Source organism: Mirounga angustirostris, unplaced genomic scaffold, assembly GCF_029215605.1.
Source record: "Mirounga angustirostris isolate CCGP_5_RB_7025 unplaced genomic scaffold, mMirAng1.0.hap1 SCAF_11, whole genome shotgun sequence".
Classification (NCBI taxonomy): Eukaryota; Metazoa; Chordata; class Mammalia; order Carnivora; family Phocidae; genus Mirounga; species Mirounga angustirostris.
In genome coordinates, this window is record NW_026991719.1 from 126055271 (window position 1) to 126083137 (window position 27867).

At 51.5% G+C, this 27867-nt stretch overlaps 3 protein-coding genes and 1 non-coding gene across 20 annotated transcripts; 3 read left to right on the forward strand and 1 right to left on the reverse strand.

Annotated features, from left to right (window-relative positions):
* The first annotated feature begins 396 nt into the window (after positions 1-396).
* On the forward strand, positions 397-3235 carry RPL10 (ribosomal protein L10). Its single transcript, XM_064574755.1, has 6 exons — positions 397-718; positions 1606-1664; positions 1753-1860; positions 2050-2188; positions 2779-2941; positions 3026-3235. Exons 1-6 carry the CDS (start codon positions 696-698, stop codon positions 3176-3178), a joined length of 645 nt encoding a protein of 214 aa, XP_064430825.1. The 5' UTR covers positions 397-695; the 3' UTR covers positions 3179-3235.
* Positions 2598-2731, forward strand: LOC123842173 (small nucleolar RNA SNORA70). The gene has a single exon (XR_006790365.1). It is a non-coding gene; the product is annotated as a small nucleolar RNA SNORA70 (small nucleolar RNA).
* An 864-nt stretch (positions 3236-4099) lies between the features above and the next one.
* DNASE1L1 (deoxyribonuclease 1 like 1) lies at positions 4100-11595 on the reverse strand. 2 transcript variants are annotated; one of them, XM_045884250.3, is made up of 8 exons: positions 11424-11595; positions 8028-8240; positions 7589-7677; positions 7416-7502; positions 6146-6246; positions 5889-6001; positions 5548-5796; positions 4100-5465 (listed from the first exon to the last, which is right to left on the reverse strand). In XM_045884250.3, exons 2-8 carry the CDS (start codon positions 8157-8159, stop codon positions 5337-5339), a joined length of 900 nt encoding a protein of 299 aa, XP_045740206.1. In that variant the 5' UTR covers positions 8160-8240; positions 11424-11595; the 3' UTR covers positions 4100-5336. The 2 variants fall into 2 exon arrangements, with proteins under 2 accessions (XP_045740206.1, XP_045740197.1); XM_045884241.3 differs by having other exon boundaries at positions 11420-11594.
* Positions 11596-13086: 1491 nt separating this feature from the next.
* Positions 13087-27559, forward strand: TAFAZZIN (tafazzin, phospholipid-lysophospholipid transacylase). 16 transcript variants are annotated; one of them, XR_010406285.1, is made up of 11 exons: positions 13089-13546; positions 13715-13843; positions 14875-14920; positions 15167-15252; positions 25176-25256; positions 25330-25371; positions 25566-25628; positions 25778-25884; positions 26305-26382; positions 26861-26984; positions 27178-27412. XR_010406285.1 is itself a non-coding variant. In XM_064574749.1 (10 exons), the coding sequence occupies exons 1-10, from the start codon at positions 13438-13440 to the stop codon at positions 27475-27477; spliced, it is 1041 nt and encodes a 346-aa protein (XP_064430819.1). In that variant the 5' UTR covers positions 13087-13437; the 3' UTR covers positions 27478-27559. The 16 variants fall into 16 exon arrangements, 15 of the variants coding, with proteins under 15 accessions (XP_064430819.1, XP_054365586.1, XP_054365600.1 ...); XM_064574749.1 differs by lacking the exon at positions 26861-26984 and having other exon boundaries at positions 13087-13546; positions 27178-27559; XM_064574753.1 differs by lacking the exon at positions 25778-25884.
* The last annotated feature ends 308 nt before the right edge of the window (positions 27560-27867 follow it).

Here is a 27867-nt window from a genome sequence, read left to right on the forward strand (position 1 = left end):
AGCACAGCCAGGTCCGGACTCTTCGGTTAGGGCGGGGGAGACGTGGGCGGAGTGAGCCTGCCGCTCCGCCGACAAAGGAACGCGCACCGAGACTCCAGCATGGCTTGTGCCGTGGAGTCCTGGAGCCCAGAGGGAGGCTCGGAGGCCGGGTCTCAGCCTCGTGACCTCCAGGAACACGCACGCAGCCGCCGTAAGCCCCACTCGAGGGTACTTTCCTTCTTTCAATTCCAGGAATATAGTCTTTTGATAGTTGGGGCAAAGCCTCGGGCAACAGTTCTACGCCCAAGATGGCCAGCCGGAAACAGGTTTCGGGTGCCGATGTGGCGAGGCCAGATTGGCCAACTGGCCGCCCGTATGTTAACACGCAGTTGTGCCCCCGTTCTGCGCGTGTGCGGAGGCCACGCCTGCACACAGGCGCGGAACGCCCTGCGTCTATGGTCCGGGAAGTGTGACAGAGCGTCCACCCGCCCTGGCCAGGACTCTATGGTACCTACGCGCGAAGATAGCCCGCCTATATAAGGCATGCGCAGGCGTGGGAGCGCCTCTTTTCCTTCGGCGCGGTGAGTAGTAGAGACAGTAGATCTGTGAGGTGCCCTTGCTGATTCTCTGGCCTAGTTTCCTAGTTTGAGGCCTGTCCTCGTCTTCTGTCCGACTTTGTCTGTTTCGTTGCAGCCACTGAAGATCCTGGTGTCGCCATGGGCCGCCGCCCCGCCCGGTGGTGAGTGCCGAATCCGTGCAATTTGGTAGCTGTGAAAAAGGGAGAACTGTATTTCACTATTAAAAGCAATCCTGGGAGGGGGGCTCTAGTGCAGCTTTCCTGTACTGGAACAGACTCCACGGTTTTCCCAATACCTTCCGGGTCGCTGGGGGGTCTTCGTTTATACTATGTTTCTTTAAAAGTTCATGCCGTTCTTGAGCGTTTCCTCTATTTTGTTGAGGTAGTGGATTTACTATCCTGGAGTGCATATGTTCCGCCACTTTCAGGCTGGAAGCGACGTCCGCCTTGCTTCCCCCCTGTCCTGGAAATTCGTCACCTTTTTAGGCTCAATTCTCTTTCAGGGCCTTTGTGTGCTATCCCGGTCTTATTTCCGGGCGACATGCCCGTCCCTTCTCGGGCGCCAAGGGCCGTCCCGAAAAGCGGGCTCAGCCGCGTCGTGTGCCCTGCAGGGGGCGTCAGAATCTCTTCACACGTGGTCCGGAGGCGGATTTAATGCCACGTGCCCAAAAGTCGGTGGCTGGCATGAACTGAGTTACTAATAGCAAACTTGGAGTGCTTTGAAGAGAGAGGTTTTTTGTTTGTTTTTCCTGGAAAAGCCCCTTTGGACCGTTTGACCTTATGCGAAGCATGAAACCATAATAAGGGCTCAAATGAGATTTTTTTGCTTTTATGTTCTTAGCACGGGTGTTCTCTTAACTTTTGACCACCTTGTTTTGACCATGTCTTGCTTAGAGCTAATGTCCAGGGGTGGAGACAGCTGGGATTGACACATTGTTGTCCTCCCCATTTCCAGTTCTCCTTTGGTCTTAATTTAAGGGATTCCTCAAAGTGTTCATTGTTGGGTTCACTTGTGAACTGTAACTTTGGGTTTCCCCCCCTCCCCGCAGTTACCGGTATTGCAAGAACAAGCCGTATCCAAAGTCTCGCTTCTGCAGAGGTGTCCCTGGTAAGTAGTGGGAGAGCTCCCAAACTGGTTTTGCTGCACTGACTCAGTTGCGCGCCCCCCCCCCCCACCTTACCCAAGTTCTTTTCAGATGCCAAGATCCGCATCTTTGACCTGGGGCGGAAGAAGGCAAAAGTGGATGAGTTCCCACTATGTGGCCACATGGTGTCAGATGAATACGAGCAGCTCTCCTCTGAAGGTGAGGCAGGATTCCTTGTTAATCACTCCATCCCTTCTCACCGCCCTGGTGTTATCAGTTAATCGTATCCAGTGGGGAGCCTTGGTCAGTATAGCCTATACAAATGTACTGTGAGAGCCAGGGAGGGTTACAGTAAATGCTTCTGTGCTATCTTGTCTCTCACTGCTGCCTCCCCCGTTGCCAACCTAGCCCTGGAGGCTGCCCGTATTTGTGCCAACAAGTACATGGTGAAAAGTTGTGGCAAAGATGGTTTTCACATCCGAGTGCGGCTCCATCCCTTCCATGTCATCCGTATCAACAAGATGTTGTCCTGTGCTGGAGCTGACAGGTGAGCTGGGTCCTGGGTCTCTGCCTTTTCAGGTGTTTTCCCATACCTTGAGGCCCTTGTTTGGCTTGATTTTTTTCATCAGGGCAAAGAAATGGGCCTCATATAAAGAATTTAGCCACCTATAATAAAGTTAGGTTAAAGGCTACCAGATGGATTTTAATGGACCATTTTCCCCTCATACCACTGCACAGAACTGACTTGCAGAAACAAACATAAAAGGTATCGTGACTAAGATTTAGCCTCTTGAAGACAGGTGAAAGGAGGTGCTTCTGAGGGAGTAGCTTTAATCCTGATGACCGTCATCTGCCAGCAAGCAGGTAGCTGAAGCAGTCACAGTTTGGAGGGCTTTCGGATGAGCCCAATGATACCTTGTAGGGACTGGCTAGTCTGTTTTTGAGTTTTCTGTTCTCTGCAGCCAATTAAGCCGACTGTGCTCTTTGTCCATGGGGGCCCAGTGTGCCATGGCTGCAAACAGTAGCCTCCTTGGTAGTGTATGCAGCCTGTTGATTGTATGGGTTGCCCTAAGGGACCTTGGAGACAGCTCTTTCCAGTGGACACTGAGGTCTGACTTCATGCTATCTCCAATCTAGGCTGCAGACAGGTATGCGGGGTGCCTTTGGAAAGCCCCAGGGCACAGTAGCCAGGGTCCACATTGGCCAAGTCATCATGTCCATCCGTACCAAGCTGCAGAACAAGGAGCATGTGATTGAGGCCCTACGCAGGGCCAAGTTCAAGTTCCCTGGCCGCCAGAAGGTGAGTTGTGCTGAAACCACTGTCCTGCCTGTGCTTGCCCTAGTGTCCAGGCTTCTTGATGCCATTCTCTTCATCTCTCCCTAGATCCACATCTCCAAGAAGTGGGGCTTTACTAAGTTTAATGCGGATGAATTTGAAGACATGGTGGCTGAAAAGCGGCTTATCCCAGATGGCTGTGGGGTCAAATACATCCCTAATCGTGGCCCCTTGGACAAATGGAGGGCTCTGCACTCATGAGAACCTCGGCACTGCCCCCTCCCGACTCATGCCCACCAATAAAACCTACTTCCTGTCTGTCTGTGCATCTGGATTCATGGAGGGTTGGGGCTCTTTGGAAACTCTAAAGTCACGGTCCTTTATTTTGAGAAGAAGGCTGACAAGTTGGCCAGGACCAGCATCCTCTCAGTTGTCTAGTTAGGACATTGACTTGGACGTACCTAGATCAGATGTTGTCTGTTCAAAATTTCCCTTTGCAAGTCCAATCTGATGAGTCCATAGGCATTGAGTGCTCCTTTAGTAAAGTGCCCTGCCCCCGAAATTAAAAAGGGCTTGTGGCCTAAGGCTGACTTGTGGCTGCTGTATAAGCTCTCCCTGAGGATCCCAGACCAGCAACATAACTGGAAATGGGGAGAAGTGAAGACTAGGCATGATTCCAGCCATGTTTCAACCAGCACTCTAGGAGATGGGCTCTCTGGTTAGCCCTTGAATAGTTTCTTGTGTTAGGTTGTAAGGCAGCTTTGACCCACACTCAGACCACCTACCACCCCTTCTGGGGCCTCTTCACATCCTTGACCGCTTTGGCTAGTGTCCGACCTGACCTCAAGCTTCCCCCACCTGAAATGGCCCATAGGCAAGATGAGCTTTCGGCAAGTAGTGTGCAGCTCCCCTTGGTCTGGGGATTCTGTGTGTTGTCTGGCACAGTTGTGTACCAGGGTTCCAAAAGCATTAGTTGGGCTCAGTATCACGGGGCAGCAAAAACAAGCCCCCGAGAATCCCTACGAGGCCTGATGGCCTGTGGTTCTCCAGCCAGAAGCGGGTCCTAAAGAGAGATGGTTCCAGAGTGGGCCACAGTGGTCACTGAGCGCCTCTGCTGCTTCCCCAGGCTGGGCTGGGTTGCATTGAATCCACTGGCCTTTTGTAATCATTACTTAACAGACATTTCTTTTCTTTTTTTTAAAAGATTTTATTTATTTGACAGAGACACAGCGAGAGAGGGAACACAAGCAGTGGGAGTGGGAGAGCGAGAAGCAGGCTTCCCACTGAGCAGGGAGCCCGATGCGGGGCTTGATCCCAGGACTCTGGGATCATGACCTGAGCCGAAGGCAGACGCTTAACGACTGAGCCACCCAGGCGCCCCCTTAACAGACATTTCTAAGGTTGAAAATTACTTTTATTTTTGACCTTGAGATGATTCTAAACCATAAATAATTGTGTTTAAATGGCCCTGATAATCCTGCTAGCTGGTTTTACTGAGCTCTGTCTCTGGAAAATGAAGCTGGGGAAGGGAGGGTTCTACGATACCAACACCCTAAATAAGATCATTGGTAACATTTTGCTAAGTGTCCTGTAGTCCCTTTACCTGCACGAGCACGTACTCATACAGTTGCTGTTAGTTACATAAGTGGTGCATCTCTCTATGTGCCTGTAGCCTTGGTACCCAGCCCGAGCCACGCCTTGTACACGTGCCCCCAGTGTGGACTGACCATACCCTGGGTGGGGTGAGGTTGGGCTGCACCATGGTTGTGAACATGGGCTTGACAGCAGGCAGCAGGGCTGTTTGAAGCTATTTTCATTTATGGGATTACAACAAGCTTCATTTTCTGTTCGCTAGTTACTGTGTGTGTGTAAACTACTTATCGATCCTTGTGTCTGCTAGAATCTTAATATTGATTCATACAGATCCTGTGTGCAAGAAAAATGGCCTTCTGGCACATCTCCACGTATGTAATATCCCTCAATTTAGCTTTTTGTTCTCAGCATGTAAGTTTCCTTTTTGTCCTGTAATAAAATCTTTTGTTCTGCTGTGATTCCCTTTTCTGAGCCCTGCAGTTGAGCCAAAATCACCTGAGCCCCCTTTTCTCCCCCAGCCCTGGAGCCTGCTCTATCCACAGTCATGACACTAGCCGGGGGCAGAGTGGCATGGGTCTAGCCTCAGGGCCCATGCCTCCCTCTACATTCTGATGCCAGGCAGGGGCCCAACCAAAGAAAAGGCAGATGGAGAAGGGCTGCGGTCCAGTGGGGTAGAGCTATAATCAGATGGAGGAGGGCTGCAGTTGAAGCTTCTCAGGAGTCTCTCCGGCTCTAGAGCAGTCGGGGAGCACGCCGGAGAGAGCAGGGTTTGAGTCCTGAAGGCAGCACAGTCCTCGCATCTGTGGGCAGCAGGCTCGGGGCTGGTTCAGGCCACCAGGCCCAGCGGGGGGAGCAGGAGTAGCAGCAACGGAAGGGCCGGGCCGAGAGGCTGGACCCTGGGTGCCGCCTGGTTCAGCTCCACTTCCACAGGGTAGTGGTCGCTGATGTTGAGGGCCTGGGGGTAGGCAGCAGGACAGAGTATCAGTGCCGGGGCTGAGGGACTTCCCTGGGACCCCGTCCCAGCCTCCCCGCCTCACCTCCTCCTCGGTGAGTTGGAAGCTCCTGGGGAAGTTGAAGGCAGCCGCGGAGCGCAGCAGGCTCTGGCAGCGCTCCCCATGCAGCACTATGCGGTCATAAGCGCAGTGGGTGCTGGCCCGCACTGTGGTGTCCTCGTCGTCGTCAATCGCCCAGTGGAAGCCTGCCTCAGTCCGCAGCACCAGCTCACCCAGGCGCTTTTTGGTCAGGGAGGCACAGTCAGCGTTGAAGTCCCCGAGCAGGATCATGTCCTGGAGGCGGGGTCGGGGGGGGGGGCAGCAGTCAGACCTGGCCACCCAACCCTCCCGTCCCCAGCCCTCCTGTGCCATCTGCCCAACCCTACCCTGTTCTGCCAGTGCTGGGAGACATCCAGAAACACGTCGTACAGGGCATTCAGCTCTTGCTCTACGGCCTTCGGAGTGGTGTGCAGCGGGACCAGCGCCAGGCTGTGAAGGACTGCAAGCCCCAGGAATGGAGGACTCCCACCCACTCCTGGGCACTCCCCACCCAGCCTCTTCCCAGTAACCAAGCCCTCGGTACAGCCAGCCAGACCCTCCTTCCTGCTCCCACCTAGCAGGGCCACCCTTCTTCCCTTCCTACCCTTGCTGGGAAAAGTGAACCGGGCCACAAAGGGCTCCCGGGCAAATAGATCATCCTCGTCCTCGTACACGTAGGAATCCAGGACCTGTGTCTTGTGTGACCTGGGGGACCAAGGGATGAGAAGCAGTGGCCCCACATCACTGATTTGGTTTGCGAGGGGCCCTCCACTACCAGCCCTATTTCGTGTGACCGCAGCCTCCTAGCTGCTTTTCTAGAACTTGTTTCTTATTGAGATATAATTCACATACCATGGAATTCATCTGTTTAAAAGGCACAATTCAATGGTATTGAGCAGCCTCAGAGAGGGGCTGCTCAAGAAACTGTAGGACCCGGAGTCATCAAATCTGCCAGGATAGGGAAACCCAGGGTCAGGGGCCCCGAGGCTCCGGTGGGGGGAGGGGGGGCAGATTAGACCCACAGAAGAATTAGGACATTCACAGCGTTGTGAAACCATCGCCACATTCAGTTTTGGAAACTACTTATGGCCCGAAAAAGAAACCTTGTACCCAAGAGCAGTGGCTCCCCATTCCCCTCCTCTGCCGCTGGCGGCCACTGATCTGTTTTCTGTCTCTGTAGATTTGCCTGTTCTGGACACTTTGTGTGAAGGGAATCAAAGTAATATGTGGTCTTTTGTGTCTGGCTACTTTCCCTTAGCACACAGGTTTTCAAGGTCCATCCACGGCACAGCACGGCTCAAGCTTCTTCATTCCTTCTTGTGGCCAGGTAACATTCCAGTGTGTAAAGAGCTGATGGACACTCGGACTGCTGTTTCCAATCTGGGGTTGTTATGAGCATTTCCATGTGGATGTGTTTCTGTATCCCCCACCTCGTTATTTTGGAGTGAATTCTAGACATATGATTTCATCTGTATAAACAGGTCTCCTTACTTGACCACCCCCCTTGCCCTCTCCATCCTGACCCCCGAGGGCTCCCCTGCCCCAGGCTATCCCAAGGACTTAGGGCTATCTCTGGAAACTGGGTCTGCCCAAGGTCCACAACAAGCCCCCACAGTGGCTTCCACAGGTGAGAGGCAAAGGAGCCCCACATCTATGCACGCAAAATGAAGGCCTCCTGCTGTAGGGACACGTGGGCATCAAAGCTGGCTAGGGTAGAGGAGAGTGAGATCCCCAAAGAAACCCATTGAGGAGAAAAAGTGCAATGAGAAGGTGAGGGCCGCCCCAGAAGGAAGGAGCCCGTAGTTGTTGGGACTGCAGAGGCATCTCGCACTGGGCCAAGTGCCAAGCCCGGCCCGGCCACCATCTGTGCTTACCGGTAGACGTACACGTACTTCTCCATGTATGTGCTGCGCCCCAGAGAGGGGCTGCTCAAGAAACTGTAGGACCCGGAGTCATCAAATCTGCCAGGATAGGGAAACCCAGGGTCAGGGGCCCCGAGGCTCCGGGGGGTGGGGTGGGCAGATTAGACCCACAGAACCCTCCTCACCGGTTGAGTTCTCGAAGCAGGAGGGACATAGCACTGCCAGAAGCGTCCACCACCTCCTGCAGCACCATGATGTCGCAGCGAGCCAGGATCTGCAGGACCGCAGAAGGGCTGGCCCCACTCAGTGCCAGCGACCCCAGGAGGAAGGTGGGGTCCCTGGGGAACTAGCACTGGTGTGGCCAAGAGTGATACGGCTCTCTGGCTGAGGCCCACAGAGAGCACTGGGACCAGCAAGGACTTGGGAGAAGACCGAGTGCCACCCCAAGCACACTGTGTCCATGTTACAGAGGAGGAGACTGAGGCCAATGACAGGGAAGGAATGTGCTCCCCATCGCCACACCCACGCCTCTTGATGTCCCCTCTTCTCTGGGAAATGCCCCTGGCCAAGCAGGGCAGGGGGATTTGGGTCGTGGGCACAGCTTTCCCTCAGTGATGAACCTACCCGAACGAAGGTGTCCATCACATGCTCTCTGGCCACCTTGGAAAGCGTCAGCCGCTGGGCATTGAAGGCACAGATGCGAAAGGCCTCAGCCCCACCAGGCAGGAGAAGCAGGAGCACGGCTGGGCAGTGCATGGCTCTGTGGGGGTTGCTGGGACCCTCTGGAGGAATCCAGGCCGTCCTGGGGTGCAGTCCCAGCTAGGCTCAGTTCTGCTTCTGGAAGGACATGGCAGCGTGGGACAGAGGAAGTGATGTTCATCCTGCTGCCCAGCACCAGCCTCCCAGAATGGCCAGCATCGCAGATTGCCTGCCTTTCTCCCTGTGGACAACTTCCAACATCAGCACATAGGGCTAGACTTTCATTCTTTTTTCCTCTGAATGATTTTAAGTGGGGCGCCTGGGTGGCACAGTCGGTTGGACGTCTGACTCTTGATTTTGCCTCAGGTCACGATCCCGGAGTCCTGGGATCAAGCCCCCGCATCAGTGGGCTCCCTGCTCAGTGGGGAGTCTGCTGCTTCCTCTCCCTCTGCCTCCTCCCCCTTGTTCATGCTCTCTCTCTCTCTCTCTCAAATAAATAAATAAAATCTTTTAAAAAAAGATTTTATTGGGGCGCCTGGGTGGCTCTGTCATTAAGCGTCTGCCTTCGGCTCAGGTCATGATCCCGGGGTCCTGGAATCGAGCCCCACATGGGGCTCCCTGCTGTGCAGGAAGCCTGCTTCTCCCTCTCCCACTCCCCCTGCTTATGTTCCCTCTCTCGCTGTGTCTCTCTCTGTCAAATAAATAAAATCTTAAAAAAATAAATAAATAAAAAATAAATTTAAAAAGATTTTATTTTTAAGTAATCTCTACATCCAACCTGGGGCTTGAACACACAACCCTGAGGTCAAGAGTCTCGTGCTCCACTGACTGAGCCAACCAAGTGCCCCTTGACTTCCTTCTTTTTAATTGTGGTAAAATACACATAGCATAGAATTTACCATCTTAACCATTTTTTTTAACCATCTTAACCATTTTATTTTATTTTATTTTAAAGATTTTATTTATTTGACAGAGAGAGACACAGCGAGAGAGGGAACACAAGCAGGGGGAGCGGGAGAGGGAGAAGCAGGCTTCCCGCGGAGCGGGGAGCCCAATGCGGGGCTCGATCCCAGGACCCGGGGATCATGACCTGAGCCAAAGGCAGACGCTTAACGACTGAGCCACCAGGTGCCCCTTAACCATTTTAAAGTATACAGCTCAGTAGCATTAAGCACATTCACACTGTTGTGCAACCATCACCACCATCCATCGCCAGAATTTTCCCAACTTCCCAAACTGAAACTCTGTCCCCATTAACACTCGTTCCCTATCCCCCTCCCCCCAGCCCCTGGCGCCCACTGTCCTACTTTCTGTCTCTATGAATCTGACTACTCTCGGCACCTCATAGGAGAGAAATCATACAGTATCTGTCTATTTGTGACTGGCTGATTTCACTCAGCATAATGTCCTCAAACTTTATCTATGTTGTAGCATATGTCAGAATTTCTGTCGTTTTTAAGGCCAAATAGTATTCAACTGTGTGGATAAACCACACGGATTTCAACTGTATGGATAAAATATTCGACTGTATGGATGAACCTGGGTTTACTTTTTTACATTCCCACCAACAGGTCACAAGAGTTCGACCTCACAACTAATTCCAACTTTTCACCACCATTAGCAACAGGAGGATCACCTTCAACATCTCTCTCTGCTTGTGAGATGCTATCTTTAAGACAAACGCATTTTGCTCCCTCTTTCTCTTGGTTTATCTTTGTTTCAGATGCACCCAAACTTTGTCCTGTTATTTGGGTTCAGCCCCTTGCTTGCTCCCTATCTGTGTCATTCTCATTTAAGCAATGTAAGTCCCTCTACTTCTGTCTGCCTGCTTTTCTCTGTCACCTTTGTAACCAAACTCAAGGGGTTCCCCACTTGAGGTGCACCAAATTGAACACAACCCAAGGAAGTGTTGAAAGCAAAGAGGTTTTTAGTTCTTGTTATAAGTAAGGAGACAGGGAGATGACTCTCAAAGCACTCTCTCCCCATGAGGTTAATAACAGGAAGCTTTTATCCAGTGTATTAGGGGGTCGGGGCAGGGAGCTTACACAGGCAGTTTGGGTTCAGTTGTGCATGCCTAGCATGTCAACATGTTAGTGCATACAACGTATGTTGAAAAAGGGGTGGACAGGGGCGCCTGGGTGGCTCAGTCGGTTAAGCGGCTGCCTTCGGCTCAGGTCCTGATCGAGCCCCACGTCGGGCTCCCTGCTCAGTGGAGAGCCTGCTTCTCCCTCTCCCTCTGCCTGCCTCTCTGGCTACTTGTGCTCTCTCTCTCTGTGTCAAATAAATAAATAAAATCTTTAAAAAAAAATTTTTTTTTTTAATTTTAAAAAAAGGGTGGAAAACTCTGCTTATAGGAGAAGATTTTAGTATTATAATGAGCTAAAGGTAGTTACTTTAGGACAACGGGGTGGGGGGGTTCCATGCTCAGCTCCAATCCAGCTCAAACTGGCTCACATAAGCAGCTATCAGGCAAGACACAGCTAGCAAGGGGCTATCAGGTGAAACACCTAGTTAGTTGGGTGTCTCCTTGGCTGGAACTGTTGGTTCTGCAAAATAAGCCATATTCCTTCTCTGCTTTTGTCCCTTCCTCCCTCCCTTCTACTGATAGCTCTCGGCCCTCTTATTTTTTTTTAAGATTTTATTTATTTGGGGGGGGGGGAGAGAGAGAGAGAGAATGAGCAGAAGGGAGAGGGAGAGAGAGAATCTGGAGCAGACTCCACACTGAGCACAGAGCCCCACACGGAGCTCCATTTCACGACCCTGCGATCACCACCTGAGCCGAAACCGAGGACACTTAACCGACAGAGCCACCCAGGTGCCCCTTTCAGCCCTCTTAAGCCCTCTTATTTGAGTAATTTCCCACTGCATCCCAGGTAACATTTTGTCACCTCCCTCTCTGCCTTCCTCTGTCTTTCTCGCCCTATCTTCTCTGTTTTCCCCTCTTTGTCATCTAGTCTCTGCATCTCTTTCATACTCCTGGCTGGGCTGAATGCCTGTCTCTCCCTGGCCACCTGCTCTGTCACTCAGGCTGGCTTGGGTGCCCTGCCCTGGTTACTATTCTGGGATGTATGTGGACACTTGAGCAGCCCAGGGCTGTCAAGGGAAGGCTCGGAGGCTCTGGGGTCAGGGGCCCGCAGAAGGGCCAAGGTCAAGAAGAACCACAGTGACTGTTCCTGGCCTCAGCCCAAAGCCTAGCCCAGGCTCCCAAGGCCAACCCTTGGCCCCAGGGGTTCCCTTCCCCTCTCACCCCTGTCCTCAGGCCGGCGGGGGGGGGGGGGGTAACTTTCTCCCTCCCTCTGCTCAGAGGGCTCCCATACCTACTCAGACCCTCAGACCAGCTCGTATCCACGCCTGCTGGAGCTGTAAGCGGATCGCAACACCTCTACGGAATCGCAGCGGCCGTCTGGGTAGGAACCGTAGGGGAGAAAAGAGGAAGAGGCTGTCTTCCCGACCCACCCGTCCGGCCGGGCCGGTCGCCCCACCCTTCCTGGCGCTGAGGCTCTGCCCCCCAGGGCCGAGCGCTGGACTCCACCTTCCCGGACCCACGTGGAAGCAGGCGCCGGCGGAGGCCTGGAGCTGGGGGCAGATGACAGACCTGTGAGTCACGGAGAGTAATCGAGCCTCAGCATTCCCATAATGAGTAGGTGTCTGTGCCAAGGGTGCGCGGGGAGGAGGAGCGGGCGCGCAAATGCAAAGCCGGAGCTGTGCTCTCCCAGGCCCAGCCCTCAGTCCCCGACACGGGCTGCCTCTAGGCAGCATCTGGTACGGAAGACACAAGAGCCCGAGCTTGTGCCCGTGGCAGGGGAGCCCTGCGGCGAGCCTGGGGGCTCCCCCGAGGACAAGAGCCTCCTCTCCATGTCCTCAGGCCAGCTGCCAGTGTGGCTGCACACTCCTGCGCCCTCTGGAGACCCCAAGTGAGCCAGCCAGGCGCCCCTATTTATTATTTTTGAAGCACAATTGTATCGATTAAAAAAAAAAATTGTTTCTAGGGTCGCCTGGCTGGCTCAGTCAGTAGGGCATGCGACCCTTGAATTCAGCATTCTGAGTTCAAGCCCCACGTTGGGCGTAGAGATTACTTAAATAAAAAAGAAGGAGGAGGAGGAGGAGAAGGATAAGAAGAAAAATAAACAGACTGCTTAACCGATACAAGGCTTTCTTCTGCGGTGATAACATGTTTCAGGGAAATAGAGGTGGTGGTTGAGAACACTGGAAATGTACTAAATGACGGAAAATACTATATTATACATAGTATCTTTTTATTATTTGGCATATGTTGCTACATATACATTACATCACACATTACATGTTACATATATATACACATATTGTACATATCTGTAATATTGTAACTGTAAAATTGTGTGCTGAAATTATGTAACAATTACATAAGGTAACATATAACAGGTTATATACGTAAAATATGGTATAGAATATAAAATGCTACAAAATATTACAAAACGGCTAATTCCGTTTTACGAATTTTGCCTCAATAAAAAGCAAAGGGGAAAAAAAACTAAATAAAAGTGCCCCGGGGGCGCCTGGGTGGCTCAGTCGTTAAGCGTCTGCCTTCGGCTCAGGTCATGGTCCCAGGGTCCCGGGATCGAGCCCCGCATCGGGCTCCCTGCTCGGCGGGAAGCCTGCTTCTCCCTCTCCCGCTCCCCCTGCTTGTGTTCCCTCTCTCGCTGTCTCTCTCTCTGTCAAATAAATAAATAAATCTTTAAAAAAATAAAAAAATAAAAAATAAAAAATAAAAGTGCCCCGTCAGCTCCAACCTTTAGTGGTGTCAGGTAATTGTTCTGCCTAGCCCAAGTTACCTATAGAGACTTTTCTGGGGACGAATTAAGGAGATACAAAGGACGCGTAGCCGCCAGCGGCCGGGAACCTGCTTCTGCGCGGGAGCGAGGCGGGACCGGCGGGGCGGGGCCACCCGGCCCAAGGGCCCGCCCCTGCTGCCGTCAAGCGGCCTGAGAGCATTTTGCGACAGGCCGCTGGGAGCCGGCCGCCGTCGCTGGCTCGGTTTCCGGCGGGGCCCCGGGGCCCCCTGGCTGCCACCGCCGGCCTCTCCCGCTTCTCACTGCGAACCCCGACTCCTGACCTCGGTGGCGGCTCGTCTGTGGCGAGAGAGCGGGGGCCGGCCCGGCTCTGGCCTGACCTGCGAGGTGACCTTGGTCGAGTCCCCTGTCGAGCGGAGCCCGTCTGTGGCGCGGGCCTGCCGGGGACCCAGTTCTCCAGCGGTTGAGGACACAAACCTAGAGCGGCCCCACAGGCTGCCCCGTGGCAGGGGAAGCGCCGGGCTGCCTGGGGGGAGCGGGGGAGCTCGGTCTGGGCGGCGGAGATGCCCCTGCGTGTGAAATGGCCGTTCCCCGCCGTGCCGCCGTTCACCTGGACTCTGGCCAGCAGCGTCGTCATGGGCCTCGTGGGCACCTACAGCTGCTTCTGGACCAGTGAGTGGGCCCGAAGCCGAGGCAGAGTCGGCCACGGCTCTCCACGCCCAGCCGGAGTTGGGATTTGGGGTTGTGGGCGTGGGTAGGGGCTAGTTTGGCTGGGGGGAGCCCTGGGACCCAGGGAGAATGAGGCCAAGACCTCTCCCCACAGTCCGTCTCTCGCCCCAGAGTACATGAACCACCTCACCGTCCACAACAAGGAGGTGCTGTACGAGCTCATCGAGAACCGAGGCCCAGCCACGCCCCTCATCACTGTCTCCAATCACCAGTCCTGCATGGATGACCCTCATCTCTGGGGTACCTGGCACCAGGGTTATGGGCACAGGGAGGCATGGAGAGAAGCCGGGAGGGGGCCAGACAGAAGTAGAACAAACTGACTTCTCACTGGGCTCTCTACAAATCCCTGGCACTCCTGTTTCTGGGGTGTCCTGCCCCAAGGATTAAAATAGGATTTGTGGCCCCTTCAGTATCCTCTCAGAAAATAACTTGGCAAGGGCCTCAGAAATTTGGAGGGACCGAGGGGGTGAGGAAACAGCTGCAGGGCAAAGTCTGATTGATGGCTGCTTTACTTTGATGCATCAGGCCTGTGGAACCCTCCATTCTCTAAACTGTTGAAGGTCCCACAGAGTACTGAAACAGATCCGAGAATCATAGGGTATCTGGTCAAGGAAGGTCTGGGCTAGAGGCTGGGAGACGTGTGTCCTGGTTCCAGGTTTGCCCCAGGCTGAGTTTGTACCCTTTAACCAGCCTCATTTGGGAGCCCACTTCACCACCTAGAAGTTCCTGCTCTGCTGACTTCACAGGGAGTGGCTTGGCTCCAGTAACCCAGATGGCGGGGTAGAGGGGTGCCCAGGGCTTTTATTGACGAATTCAGGAGGTTAGACTGTGGTAGAGCTCATGGGAAGCCAGTTGGTCAGATCGGAGCCTTTCAGAGCCCACCCTGGCCACTGGGCAGAGAAGGGCCTGTAGAGTGCCACAGGCAGATACCAGGAGGCCAGGAAGGAGCTTTCAGAGCCATTCGGTAACCTGGACTGGGTTGGGGGCAGTAACAGTGGAGGGAGAGGTGTAGAAGGATAGGCAGTGGCAAAAGATATCAGGGAGGTAGGCAGGCCAGATGTGGGGACCAATAAGATATGGGTGGGGATGGGAGAGAGGGAGAAGCCAGGGACCACATGGGGTCCAGCCGAAGGGACTGGAAGATGCTCCTTTCAGCCATAGGGAAATGGTAGTGCTGCTGCCCCCGCTCCTCATTCTCGGAAACTGGGTGACAGAAAAAGATGCTCCCTAGGGACCAGGCAAGCTGGGGCATGAAGCGTTTCCTTCTCTAGGGATCCTGAAACTCCGCCACATCTGGAACCTGAAGTTGATGCGTTGGTGAGGAGGAATGGGCCCCTCGCAGTGGGCCTGGCAGGCCTCACCCGTCTCTGCCCAGATTTGCCCTCCTCCTGCTCTGCCCAGGAGGCGGCGTCCAGCAGTACAGGCAGGGCACGGGGTGGGGTTCCACAGGCCCTCCTGTGCCTCCTTTCCACATTGCCGACAATGTCAGGCATCCTGTTGCGGGGAGGGCAGGGAATTAGGGTGCAGGGGAGGCAGGGATGACTGCATCTGTCCCTACTTCAGGACCCCTGCGGCTGCAGACATCTGCTTCACCAAAGAGCTGCACTCCCGCTTTTTCAGCTTGGGCAAGTGTGTGCCCGTGTGCCGAGGTGAGCTGATCCTCCAAGAAGGGGCTCGTGGGCGAGTGAACGCAGGGAGGCACTTCTGTGGCCTTCTCTGGTTTTCTTCGGAGCGGGGACTGGTGGCTAGTGCTTCTGGCTGAGCAGTACTGGGAGTGGAGAGACCAGGTGGGACATGGAGCCTGGGCACAAAGGGAGCCAGGGGCCACTGCCCCACCGGTGTGTGTCCCAGTTGCATGGCATGGCGGCTGGGGGAGTGAGGGCCTCGTGGAGAGCACTCAGTTCCTGGGACTGCCTGAAGGCTGTGTGAACCTGGGACTTTTGCATTAGAAGTCAAGGAGGCATTGGTGACTCACTGATGGCAGTGTGGTGTCATTGGTCTGTGGTGGTGGTGGCATGTGCTGGAAGCTGCAGAGTTTGGGAAAACAGGCTTGTGGGGTGAGGGTGTGACACTGGGTGACTACTCAGCACCTCTCGAGAGCCTCAGGAGGTAGGGACCATTTTGATCCCCATTCTCCAGATAAAGGGGATTGGAGGAACTAAGCCACTGGTCCGAGGTCATGGGGTGAGAGGTGGCAAAGCCAGGATTTGAATCCAGGTTGCTCTTTCCTCTGGGGAAGTACAATATTTTCTAGGCGGAGTACGAAAGGAAAGGCATTCGAGACACAGGAACCACATGCCAGGCACTGAAGAGGTAAGCGATAAAGGTAGACGATGTAGGTTGCAGGCCAAATGTGAAGGTTCTCGAATAATCATGGTAAGAACTGTGGACTCTGTTCCCTCATCAGGGCAGTGATGTGCTTCCGTCTGTGGTTCAGAGAGAGAGAGCTTCCTGGCTGCAGCATGGCTGGTGGATGGGAGCAGAGCCCAGTGGAGGCAGGGAGCCCAGTTAGGGGCTGTCTCAGTAATTCTGGCAGCAGAGGATTGTAGCTGGGCCTCTGGAGGCCGCTGTGGGGAGCTGGAGAAGGGGCCTGCTCTGCAGGCAGAGTTGACAGGACTTGTTGATAGATTGGGTGTGGGAAAGGGTAAGGAAAAGATAGCTTGAAGATGACACTAGGTGACATCTGATGACACTGAGCCACTGTGAGGATGAGATGAAGGGAAAGCAGTGTGGGGGTTGGGAGGGGAGGTGAATTCTGTTTTGCACATGTTTCATCTAACAGCCTGTCACCTGAGGAGGGGAGCAGTCCCAGAGGCAGTGGGATGTGCAGTTCTGGAACTCAAAAGAGCAGTCAGGAATATATTAGGGACTCAACCACTAACAAAGTCACAGAAGTAGAGGTAAGATTGCAGAGAGGGAGAGTGGATGGAGAGCAGGAGCCAGGACAGCACCTCAGGGCGGAAACAGAGACGCAGGCCACCAAGGCAGCAGGAAGCAACGGCCAGAGAGGAAGGAAGCAAAGCAGGGCCCCTTGGCGCCGGAGAAGCCATTTCTGTGAAGTGGCAGCCGCAGGAGGTGTCAGGGGCAGGAGGGAGTGGAGATAGCAGGGATGTCCACTCCTCCCAGAAGTTCAGCTGTGAGGAGGAAGAGAGAGGAGGAGGTAACCAAAGGCTGTCAGAGGTCAAGGGAGAGGTTCTTATTCTACTTGGTCAAAGTAAAACATGATGAAGTGTAATAAAGTAACCTCAAAAAATGGAGGGCTTTTAATGAAAAGCTGCAGTGCCTACCCCTCCAGATCCTCAGATCTCCTCCTTGGAGACAACAGCCTTGAACGCTTTCACTTCTTGCTGCATTTGAAGGCTATTTCATTTCTCTAAAACATAAGCAGAAGCTACAAGTGTTGTGGCTAGTGACTATGGCAGTGTTTATCGCACCCCACTCTGAGAGATGGGGACTCTGCTCAGGTTCCTGAGTCTCAGTTCCTCCCTTCTGCAACCTCACACAGAGGCCTTCCATGTCCACTTCTTTTTTTTTTTTTTAAGTTTTTAAAATTTATTTTATTTTTTTTAAAGATTTTATTTATTTATTTGAGAGAGAGGATGAGAGGAGAGAGAGAGCACATGAGAGGGGGGAGGGTCAGAGGGAGAAGCAGGCTCCCTGCCGAGCAGGGAGCCCGATGCGGGACTCGATCCCGGGACTCCAGGATCATGACCTGAGCCGAAGGCAGTCGCTTAACCGACTGAGCCACCCAGGCGCCCCTAAAATTTATTTTTAAAGTTTATTTATTTTTTTAGCGGGGTGTCGAACTCATGACCCCGAGATCGAGTCACATGTTCCTCCGACTGAGCCACCCTCCGTGTCAACTTCTTGTCTTGTTCTTCTTTTTGATCTGCATCTAAGTTTTACTGTACAGTTAAAAACAGAAAACAAGGGACGCCTGGGTGGCTCAGTTAGTTAGGCGTCTGCCTTTGGCTCAGGTCATGATCCCGGGGTCCTGGGATCTAGTCCTGCATCGGGCTCCTTGCTCGGTGGGGAGCCTGCTTCTCCCTCTGCCTGCCGCTCCCCCTGCTTGTGTTCCCTCTCTGACAAATAAATAAAATCTTTAAAAAACAAAAACAAGGGCGCCTGGGTGGTTGAGCGACTGCCTTCGGCTGTCCTGGAGTCCCTGGGTCGAGCCCTGCATCGGGCTCCCTGCTCGGCGGGGAGTCTGCTTCTCCCTCTGACCCTCCCCCCTCTCATGTGCTCTCTCTCATTCTCTCTCTCTCAAATAAATGGATAAAATCTTTAAAAAAACAAAACAAAACAAAATCTTAATTCTAAGCACCTTCAGTGAGAGAAAGTGGGCAGGGAAAAGCTATTTATCAACATACATGACATGCAGCAAAGATATAACAACGTGTTAAAGGAAGTATCTGACATACTTGGCTTCTATGTTCCAAAATATTCCATTTCCCCCCCAAGGGTAGGCCTTACGATATGACATGAAGTATCAAAGTGATCTTGTACAAGCTATACAAGTGAGTAGAAATACCATTTGCAAAAGCTAAATATTCATGTGTTGTTCCAAAATCATGGTAGTAGTATTTTTTCCCTTTGTTTTTTTTAAGATTTTATTTATTTATTTGACAGAGAGAGACACAGTGAGAGCGGGAACACGAGCAGGGGGAGCGGGAGAGGGAGAAGCAGGCTTCCCACAGAGCAGAGAGCCCGACGCGGGGCTCGATCCCAGGACCCTGGGATCATGACCCGAGCCGAAGGCAGACGCTCAATGACTTAGCCACCCAGGCGCCCCACTTTTTTTTTTTTTTTTTTTATTAAAGTACAGTTGGCACACGAAGTTGCATTGGTTTCAGGTGCACAACATAGTGATTGACAGCTCTGTACGTTATGCTGTCGCTGTACAGCACTGTATTCCCTATGCTGTACTTTCCATCCATGTGACGTATTCATTCCATAACTGGGAGCCTGTATGTCCCGCTGTCCTTCACCCATTTTGCCCATCCCCAAACCCCTGCTGCTCTGGCAACCATCAATTTGTTCTCTGTATTTGTGGGTCTATTTCTGTTACTTGTTTTGATTTTGATATTCCACATATAAGTGAAATCATATGGTATTTGTTTTTCTCTGATTTATTTCACTTAGCATAATACCCTGTAGGTCCATCCATGTTGCTGCAGATGGCAAGATCTCATTCTTTTTTCACTTTTTTTAAGGTGGAGAGGGCCAGAGGGAGAGAGAATCTCTTGGAGCTCTCTGCTCAGTGGGGAGTCTGCTTCTCTCTCTGCCCCTCTCCCTGCTTGTGCTCCCTCTCTCTCTCTCTCAAATAAAATTTATTTTATTTATTTGTGAGAGAGAGAGCATGCGCGCACAAGTGGGGGAGCGGCAGATAGAGGAAGCAGGCTCTCTGCTGAGCAGGGAGCCCCATGTGGAACTTGATCCCAGGACCCTGGGATCGTGACCTGAGCCGAAGGCAGACGCTTAACGACTGAACCACCCAGATACCCCTTATTTATTTATTTATTTATTAAAGATTTTATTTATTTATCTGAGAATGAGAGAATACGAGAAGAGAGAGGGTCAGAAGCAGAAGCAGTCTCCCTGCTGAGCAGGGAGCCCGATGGGGGACTCGATCCTGGGACTCTAGGATCATGACCTGAACCGAAGGCAGTCGCTTAACCAACTGAGCCACCCAGGCGCCCCTATTAATTAATTAATTAATTAATTTATTTATTTATTTACTTTTTACGTAGGCTCCGTGCTTGGACTCAAAACCTGAGATCAAGAGTTGCATGCTCTACTGACTGAGTCAGCCGGGCGCCCCTAAGATCACATCCTTTTTTTTTTTTTTTAAAGATTTTATTTATTTATTTGACAGAGAGAGACACAGCAAGAGAGGGAACACAAGCAGGGGGAGTGGGAGAGGGATAAGCAGGCTCCCCGCAGAGCAGGGAACCCGATGCGGGGCTCGATCCCAGAACCCTGGGATCATGACCTGAACCGAAGGCAGACGCTCAACTGACTGAGCCACCCAGGCGCCCAAGATCTCATCCTTTTTAATAGCTGAGTAATTTTCTGTGTGTGTGTGTGTGTATACACCACATCTTTATTCATTCATCTATCGATGGACACATGGCTTGGTTCCATATCTTGGCTATTGTAAAGCTGCAATAAACATACGGGTGCATATATCTTTTTTTTTTTTTTTTAAAGAATTTATTTGAGAGAGAGAACAAGCAGGGGCGTAGGCAGAGGGAGAGGGAGAAGCAGACTTCCCACTGAGCATGGAGCCTGATGTGGGGCTCAATCCCAGGACCCCAAGATTATGACCTGAGCTGAAGGCAGATGCTGAACTAACTGAGCCACCCAGACACCCCTGCATATATCTTTTTGAATTAGTGTTTTTGTTTTCTTTGGGTAAATACCCAGTCATGGAATTATTGGATCATATGCTATTTTTATTTTTAATTTTTTGAGCAACCTCCATACTATTTTCCACATCGGCTACACTAGTTTACATTCCCACCAACAGTGTACAAGCGTTCCTTTTTCTCCACATGCTTGCTAACATTTGTTATTTCCTGTCTTTTTGATACTAGCCATTCTGAGAGGTGGGAGGTGCTATCTCATGGTGGTTTTGATTTGCATTTCCCTGATGGTGAGTGATGTTGAGCATCTTTTCATGTGTCTATTAGCCATCTATATGTCTTCTTTGGAGAAATTCTGTTTAGGTTTTTTAATTGGATTATTTGGGCTTTTGGTGTTGAGTTGTATAAGTTCTTTATATAGTTTGGATATTTGGATATCAACCCTTGATTGGAAATACCATTTGCAAATATCTTCTCCCATTCAGTAGGTTGCCTGTTTGTTTTGTTGATGTTTTCCTTTGCTGTGCTGTGCAAAAAGCTTTTTATTTTGATGAGTCCCAATATTTATTTTTGCTTTTGTTTCCTTTGCCTGAGGAGACATATCTAGAAAAATGTTGCTAAGGCCAATGTCAAAGAGATTACTGCCTGGGGCGCCTGGGTGGCTCAGTTGTTTAAGCGACTGCCTTCGGCTCAGGTCATGATCCTGGAGTCCCGGGATCGAGTCCTGCGTCGCGCTCCCTGCTGAGCAGGGAGTCTGCTTCTCCCTCTGACCCTTCCCCCTCTCATGCTCTATCTCATTCTCTCTCTCAAATAAATAAATAAAATCTAAAAAAAAAAAAAAAAGGAGATTACTGCCTATGTTTTCTTCTAGGAGTTTTATGGTTTCAGGCCTTACATTTAGGTCTTTCATCCATTTTGAGTTTGTTTTTGTGATGGTGATAGAAAGTGGTCCAGTTTCATTCTTTTGCATGTGGCTATCCAGGTTTCCCAGCACTGTTTGTTGAAGAGACGGTCTTTTCCCCATTGAATATTCTTGCCTTCTTTGTTGTAGATTAACTGATCATGGAAGTGTGGATTGATTTCTGGGTTCTCTATCCTGTTCCATTGATCCATGTGTCTTTTTGTGCCAGTACCATACTGCTCTGATTACTACAGCTTTGCAGTATCTCTTGAAATTTGGGATTGTGATACCTCCAGCTTTGTTCTTCCTTTTCAAGATTACTTTGGCTGTTTGGTGTCTTTTGTGGTTTCATACAAATTTTAGGATTATTTGCTCTAGTTCTGTGAAAAATGCCGTTGGTAGTTTGATAGGGATTGCATTGAATCTGTAGATTGCTTTGGGTCATGTGCATGTTTTAACAATATTCTTCCAGTCCATGAGCATGGAATATCTCTCCATTTGTTTGTGTTATCATCAATTTCTCTCATCAGTGTTTTATAGTTTTCAGAGTGCAGGTCTTCCACCTCCTTGGTTAAGTTTATTCCTAGGTGTTTTGTTCTTTTTGGTGCAATTGTAAATGGAAATTGTTTTCTTAATTTCTCTTTTTGCTGTTTTGTTATTAGTGTATAGAAATGCAACAGATTCTATATGTTAATTTTTTATTTTATTTTTTTAAAGATTTTATTTATTTGACAGAGAGAGACACAGTGAGAGAGGGAACACAAGTAGGGGGAGTGGGAGAGGGAGAAGCAGGCTTCCCGCTGAGCAAGGAGCCCAGTGCGGGGCTTGATCCCAGGACCCCGAGACCATGACCTGAGCTGAAGGCAGATGCTTATTGACTGAGCCACCCAGGCGCCCCTATATGTTAATTTTTTTTAAAGATTTTATTTATTTATTTGAGAGAGAAGGAGAGAGAGCACGAGAAAGTGGTGAGCAGAGCCAGGGGTCTGCGAGGGTATATACTGCAGGTGTCCGTGGCTCAGTGGATGAGGCTAGAGGGGAGGGGCAGAGGCAGAGGGAGGGGGAGAAGCAGACTCCTCACTGAGCAGGGAGCCTGATGTGGGGCTCGATCCCAGGACCCTGAGATCATGACCTGAGCTGAAGGCAGATGCTTAACCAACTGAGCCACTCAGGCACCCCATCTGTATGTTAATTTTGTATCCTGCAATGTTATTGAATTCATTTATTACTTCTAATAGCTTTTTGGTGGAGTCTTCAGAGTTTTCCATGTGTAGTATCATGTCATCTGCAAATAGAGACAGCTTAACTCCTGCCTCACCAACATGGATACCTCTTATTTCTTTTTCTTTTTTTTAAGATTTTATTTATTTATTTGAAAGAGAGAGGGAAAGCACAGAGGGAGAGTGAGAGGGAGAAGCAGACTCCCCGCTGAGCAGAGAGCCTGACGTGGGGCTTGATCCCAGGACCCTGAGATCATGACCTGAGCCAAAGGCAGATGCTTAACCAACTGAGCCACCCAGGCCCCCCTCTTATTTCTTTTTCTTCTCTGATTGCTGTGGCTAGGATTTCCAGTACGATGTTGAATAAAAATGGCAAGAGTGGACCGTTGTTCCTAATCTTGTTCATCTTGTTCCTAATCTTAGAGGAAAATCTCTCAGTTTTTCACCTTTGAGCATGATGTTAGCTGTGGTTTGTCATATATGGCCTTTATTATGTTGAGTTATGTTCTCTCTAAACCCATTTTGTTGGGAGTTTTTATCATGAACAGTTGTTGAATTTTGTCAAATGCTTTTTCTGCATCTATTGAGATGATTGTATGATTGTTATCCTTCATTTTGTTAATGGGGTCTATAGCATTGATTGATTTGTAGGTATTGAACCATCCTTGCATCCCTTGAATAAATCCCACTCAATTGTGGTGAATGATCCTTTTAACGTGTTGTTGAATTCAGTTTGGTAATATTTTGTTGAGGGTTTTTACATCTGTGTTCATTGGGGATATTGGTCTTGTTCTCTTTTTTGTAATGTCTTTGACTTTTGGTATCAGGGTAATGATGGCCTCATAGAATATATTTGGAAGCTTTCCTTCCTCTTCTATTTTTTGGAATAGTTTGAGAAGAATAAGTATTAACTCTTCTTTAAATGTTTGACAGAATTCACCTGTGAATCCGTCTGGTCCTGGACTTTTGTTTGTTGGGAGTTTTTTGATTACCGATTCAAATAATCATTTACTAGTAGCCTATTCAGCTTTTCTATTTCTTCCTGATTCTGTTTTGAACATGTATCTATTTCTTTTAGGTTGTCCAGTTTGTTGTTGTATACTTTTTCATGGTACTCTTTTATAATCCTTTGTGTATCTGTGGTATCAGTTCTTTCTCCTCTTTCATTTCTGATTTTATTTGGGTCCTCTCTTTTTCTTGATGAGCTTAGCTACAGGTTTATCAATTTTGTTTATCTTTTCAAAGAACCAGCTCTTGGTTTCATTGATTTTTTAAGTCTATTTCATGTATTTCCACTCTGATCTAATTATTATTTCCTTCTTTCTGCTACCTTCGGGCTTTGTTCTTTTTCTAGTTCTTTTAGGTGTGAGGTTAGATTGTTTATTTGAGATTTTTCATGTTTCTTGAGGTAGGCCTGTATCACTATAAATTTCCTTCTTAGAACTGCTCGGGGCACCTGGGTGGCTCAGTTGGTTAAGTGACTGCCTTCGGCTCAGGTCATGATCCTGGAGTCCCTGGATCGAGTCCCGCATCGGGCTCCCTGCTCAGCAGGGAGCCTGCTTCTCCCTCTGACCCTCCCCCCTCTCATGCTCTCTCTCTCTATCTCATTCTCTCTCTCAAATAAATAAATAAATTAAATCTTAAAAAAAAAAAAAAAGAAAGAAAAGAACTGCTTTTGCTGTGTCCCAAAGAATTAGGAGCATTGTAGTTTAGTGTAATTTTGATTTCAAGTTGGATGGCTCAGTTGCACTAGCAGGATTTAGCAGAGCTGGAGACAACCCCTCTGAAGCCCCCCTCCTACCGGGTAATGCTATCCCAGGTAGGGAAGCCCCCGCTCTCATGATACCCTGAGAAACTCTGGTGACTGCTGCTTGCTCCCTTAACTGCAGCCCCTGAGGGAGCTGCTGGGCCAGGGCCCCATTGGGTTGGCTTGGGTTGAGACTCCTGGATGCCTCACTAGCACCTTCTAAACACTCGGCCTTGCAGAGAACAGGTTAAAAGTCCATTTCTTGGTGCACTGACCTGAGATAGTCCCAGTGTCTTTCTCCTCCTCTTTATGATAGGTCTCCCCTACTTGATAAGTCTGTCTGTCACAGTCCGCCATGTGGACAAGGTTGAGGAGATTCTTACTGCATGTAGTCACAGATTGTCTCCACAGGACTCCCAGTTGAAAGCCAGCACATAGCATTAGGCATCTGTATCTGTGTTGTTGCTAAGTGCCAGGCCACCTGGGTCCAGTGTCATGGCCTCCAGGTGTCTCCAAGGTGAGTGTTAGCCTTGGGGGCAATTCATTCCCCCTTTTTTCAGCCTAGCAAGTTTGAGTTTTTCCCAACTCTCAGTGACACCATGTATTGCATCAAATGTTCTCCCTTTCCCAAGAGGCTTAGGTAATGAGAGTCTAGTTTCAGGGGGAGCCCCGTGAGGGGCGAAGCGGTCAGCAGGAGGGAGGGATGGTGGAGGCTGAGGGCTCAGGCAGGGCCGGGAGGCCTGTGAGGAATGGCTGTGGGGACTGGCCTGTCTGAGACCTCAGGAAAGGGCTGCTGTCGAGGATCTGGGGCCCAGGTGCGGGCTGGAAATCATGAAAGATGTGGTTTGCTCCAGGCAGTGCCCTCTGGGCCAGGGGCAGCAGATGGTAGGCTCGCCCCAGGGGCGGTGCGTCTGCATCCCAAGGAGAAAGAAGGCTCCAAGAGCCGAAGAGGAAGGGAGGGCAAGGAAAGTGGTGAGCAGAGCCAGGGGTCTGCGAGGGTGCGTACGGCCGGTGTCCGTGGCTCAGCAGGTGAGGTGGTGGTGGGACCGACAGGCAGAAGGTGGGGCTGGAGGCTGGTGGAGGAATTGCCAGTTCAGAATTTTAGTTCGAGACACGTGGAGACAATGATGCCGCCTTGCACGTGACAGGTACTTGGAGGTTTAGAGGTTATTATTGAACAAAGCATGTCGAGGGCCACAGTACAGCCAGAGTCCCCAGAGACAGTGATTGGAGGATGTCCATGTGGCCGGTGCAGTGGGGGATGAGGTTGTCCTTGAGCTGTTGCAAGCAGGGAGCCCTGGGAGAACGGGCACTGATGGTGCAGGCCTTTTCTCGGCAGGAGATGGCGTCTACCAGAAGGGAATGGACTTCATTTTGGAAAAGCTCAACCACGGGGACTGGGTGCACATCTTCCCAGAAGGTCAGTGGAGTTGGCAGGGTTGCACACCCCCCCCCCAGCTCCCGAGCCTTACCTCTGTCCTCTCTCTCAACAGGGAAAGTGAACATGAGCTCTGAGTTCCTACGCTTTAAGTGGGGTAGGCACTGCTGCTTGGCTGGCTGGGATGGGTGTGCCGGTGGTAGCAGGATGGAGGCAGGCGCCGACCAAGGGCTTGCCTTGCGGAGCTGGACCGGGGCAGTTGGTTTTAATTGGAAGCGGGCAGGGCTGGCTTTGCTATAGGCTGGCACTGGAGCTTTGCTCGTGCCAACATTTCCGCCTCTCCCTGGGCAGGAATCGGACGCCTCATTGCCGAGTGTCATCTCAACCCCGTCATTCTGCCACTGTGGCATGTCGGTGAGCATCCTTCTTGGGCCAAGTCTGCAGCCTGGGGATGGGGGCAGGGCGGGGGGGGGGGGGGCTTCCCTAGGTTTGGGAGGGTTTCCACTGGGTGGCAGGGAGAGGGCAGCTGGGGTGGCGGGGGCTGGGGCTTCATCTTTTCCCAGGCTGCCCTGCTCCACCCCATGCCTGCTTCCTGGCCTCTGTCCATTGTGCTGCAGGAATGAATGATGTCCTTCCTAACAGCCCGCCCTACTTCCCCCGCTTTGGACAGGTGGGTAGGAGCTGCTGACCCTCCTCTGTCTGTCTTGTCTGCCATCTGCCTCGTGTCCCCCACTCAGCACTACTGAGGCCAGATTCAGGAGGAGCTGAGCTTGAAGCTGCAACAGGGGGACTGAGTGGAACAGAGAGAGGGACTTCCTGGCACCAAGGCCGGTAGAAGGAGAGCAAAAGAAATCAGGCTGGGTGGGGGTGAGCCGTGGGGTTTGAGCAGAACAGAACATCTAGAGCATGGACTGCAGGACTTGAATGTCACTGAGCCTGACCACCTCGTTTTAAAGAGGGAGCGTGGCCATGAGGGAGCACGCAGCAAATTAGGGGCAGGACTTGGCTTCTGGCTCTCTGGGGTGGTTGGACCATGGCTGTGGGCCCTCTCCCTGTTTCTGTCACCGGATGGTGGCTGGTCTCCCTACAGAAAATCACCGTGCTGATCGGGAAGCCCTTCAGTGCTCTGCCTGTGCTCGAACGGCTCCGGGCGGAGAACAAGTCGGCTGTGAGTTGTCTTTCTCCCCCACGCCACTCTTCCCCCCTTCCCTGGGCTACTCTGTAGCTGTCTTAGCCATTTCCGGCACCCTCAGCCTCCCAGGGCCCCTGGGCCAAGCTCCCCAAGGGCTGCAGGCCAGCCCCAGTCCTTCCCCTCAGGTGGAGATGCGCAAAGCTCTGACTGACTTCATTCAGGAAGAATTTCAGCGCCTGAAGATCCAGGCGGAGCAGCTCCACCACCACCTGCAGCCTGGGAGATAGGCGTCACCCCACCCAGATCCTGCCCTCGCTTCCTCTTGGAAGGGGGCGGCTGGCCGCCAGGCCCAGGAAAGAGGCAGCTCCAACCCAAGCCCCAGGCGCCTGCTCTCAGTGCTGCCCTTGGGTTCTTGCCCGGCACAGCTGAACTGGGGGACGGACTGATGTTTTGAGGTCAGATACATTTTTTTAGACAGATTTGTGCATAACCCCTAATGGGTATCCTGTCCTAGTTGGTGAGCATTCCCTCTGCTCTGAGCTTCTTCAGTTGAAGGAAGGGTTTCAGCTGCTCCTCCCACTTGGCCACGAAAGGACGAAGAAATTTTGGCAGGGGCCTCCTTCTTTTCTTGCCTTCAGGTATTCTCTTCCAGGGCTGGCATCAGGATGGAGGGTACTTGAAGGGGGGCAGGTGGCCAGGCCAGAACTTTGGGTAGGGGTCTGTGAGGCCCTTGGCCTGGCATTCACCCACCTGCTCCAACCTGGGAGCTGCTCACCACCTCCTCAGGGATGGCCATCAGCCACCTCTTCCTTCTGCCCACACTTCCCACAGGCCTGGGGTCCTCAGGCAGGGCCCAACCCTGGGCTGCAAGCAGAAGAGCAGCCTTTTGCCACAAGTGGAACCCAGCTGAACGGAGCCTGCAGCAAGGGCCCGAGACCCTGTCACTTGCCCACGGGCCGGGGCTCACCAACTGCTCTGTCTTTTCCACCTCCCTGGCATCACTTGAGTCCCATGGGGCCTGGGTTTTCATGTTTTGTAACCAGTAAAGCATTTGTGTTGTGTTTGACTTCTGGCTTCCTCATAGGGGTAGGGATGGGAGGTGGCTGCTGGACAGGAAGGCTGGGCCCTTAGAGCAGATGGGCGTCAAGCTCTCACTCAAAACTTCAGTCATTCTCGGGGCGCCTGGGTGGCTTAGTTGGTTAAGTGTCCAACTCTTTTTTTTTTTTTTAAGATTTATTTATTTGACAGAGAGAGAGAGCAAGAGAGCACACAAGCAGGGGGAGCAGCAGGGGGAGAGAGAGAAGCAGACTCTCCGCTGAGCAGGGAGCTGAGATCATGATCTGAGCCAAAGGCAGATGCTTCACTGACTGAGCCACCCAGGCGCCCCTAAGTGTCCAACTCTTGATCTCAGTTCAGGTCTTAATCTCAGGGCTGTGAGTTCAAGCCCTGTGTTGGGCTCCATGCTGGGCTTGGAGCCTACTTAAAAAACAAAACAAAACAAACCTTCAGTCATTATCTGTA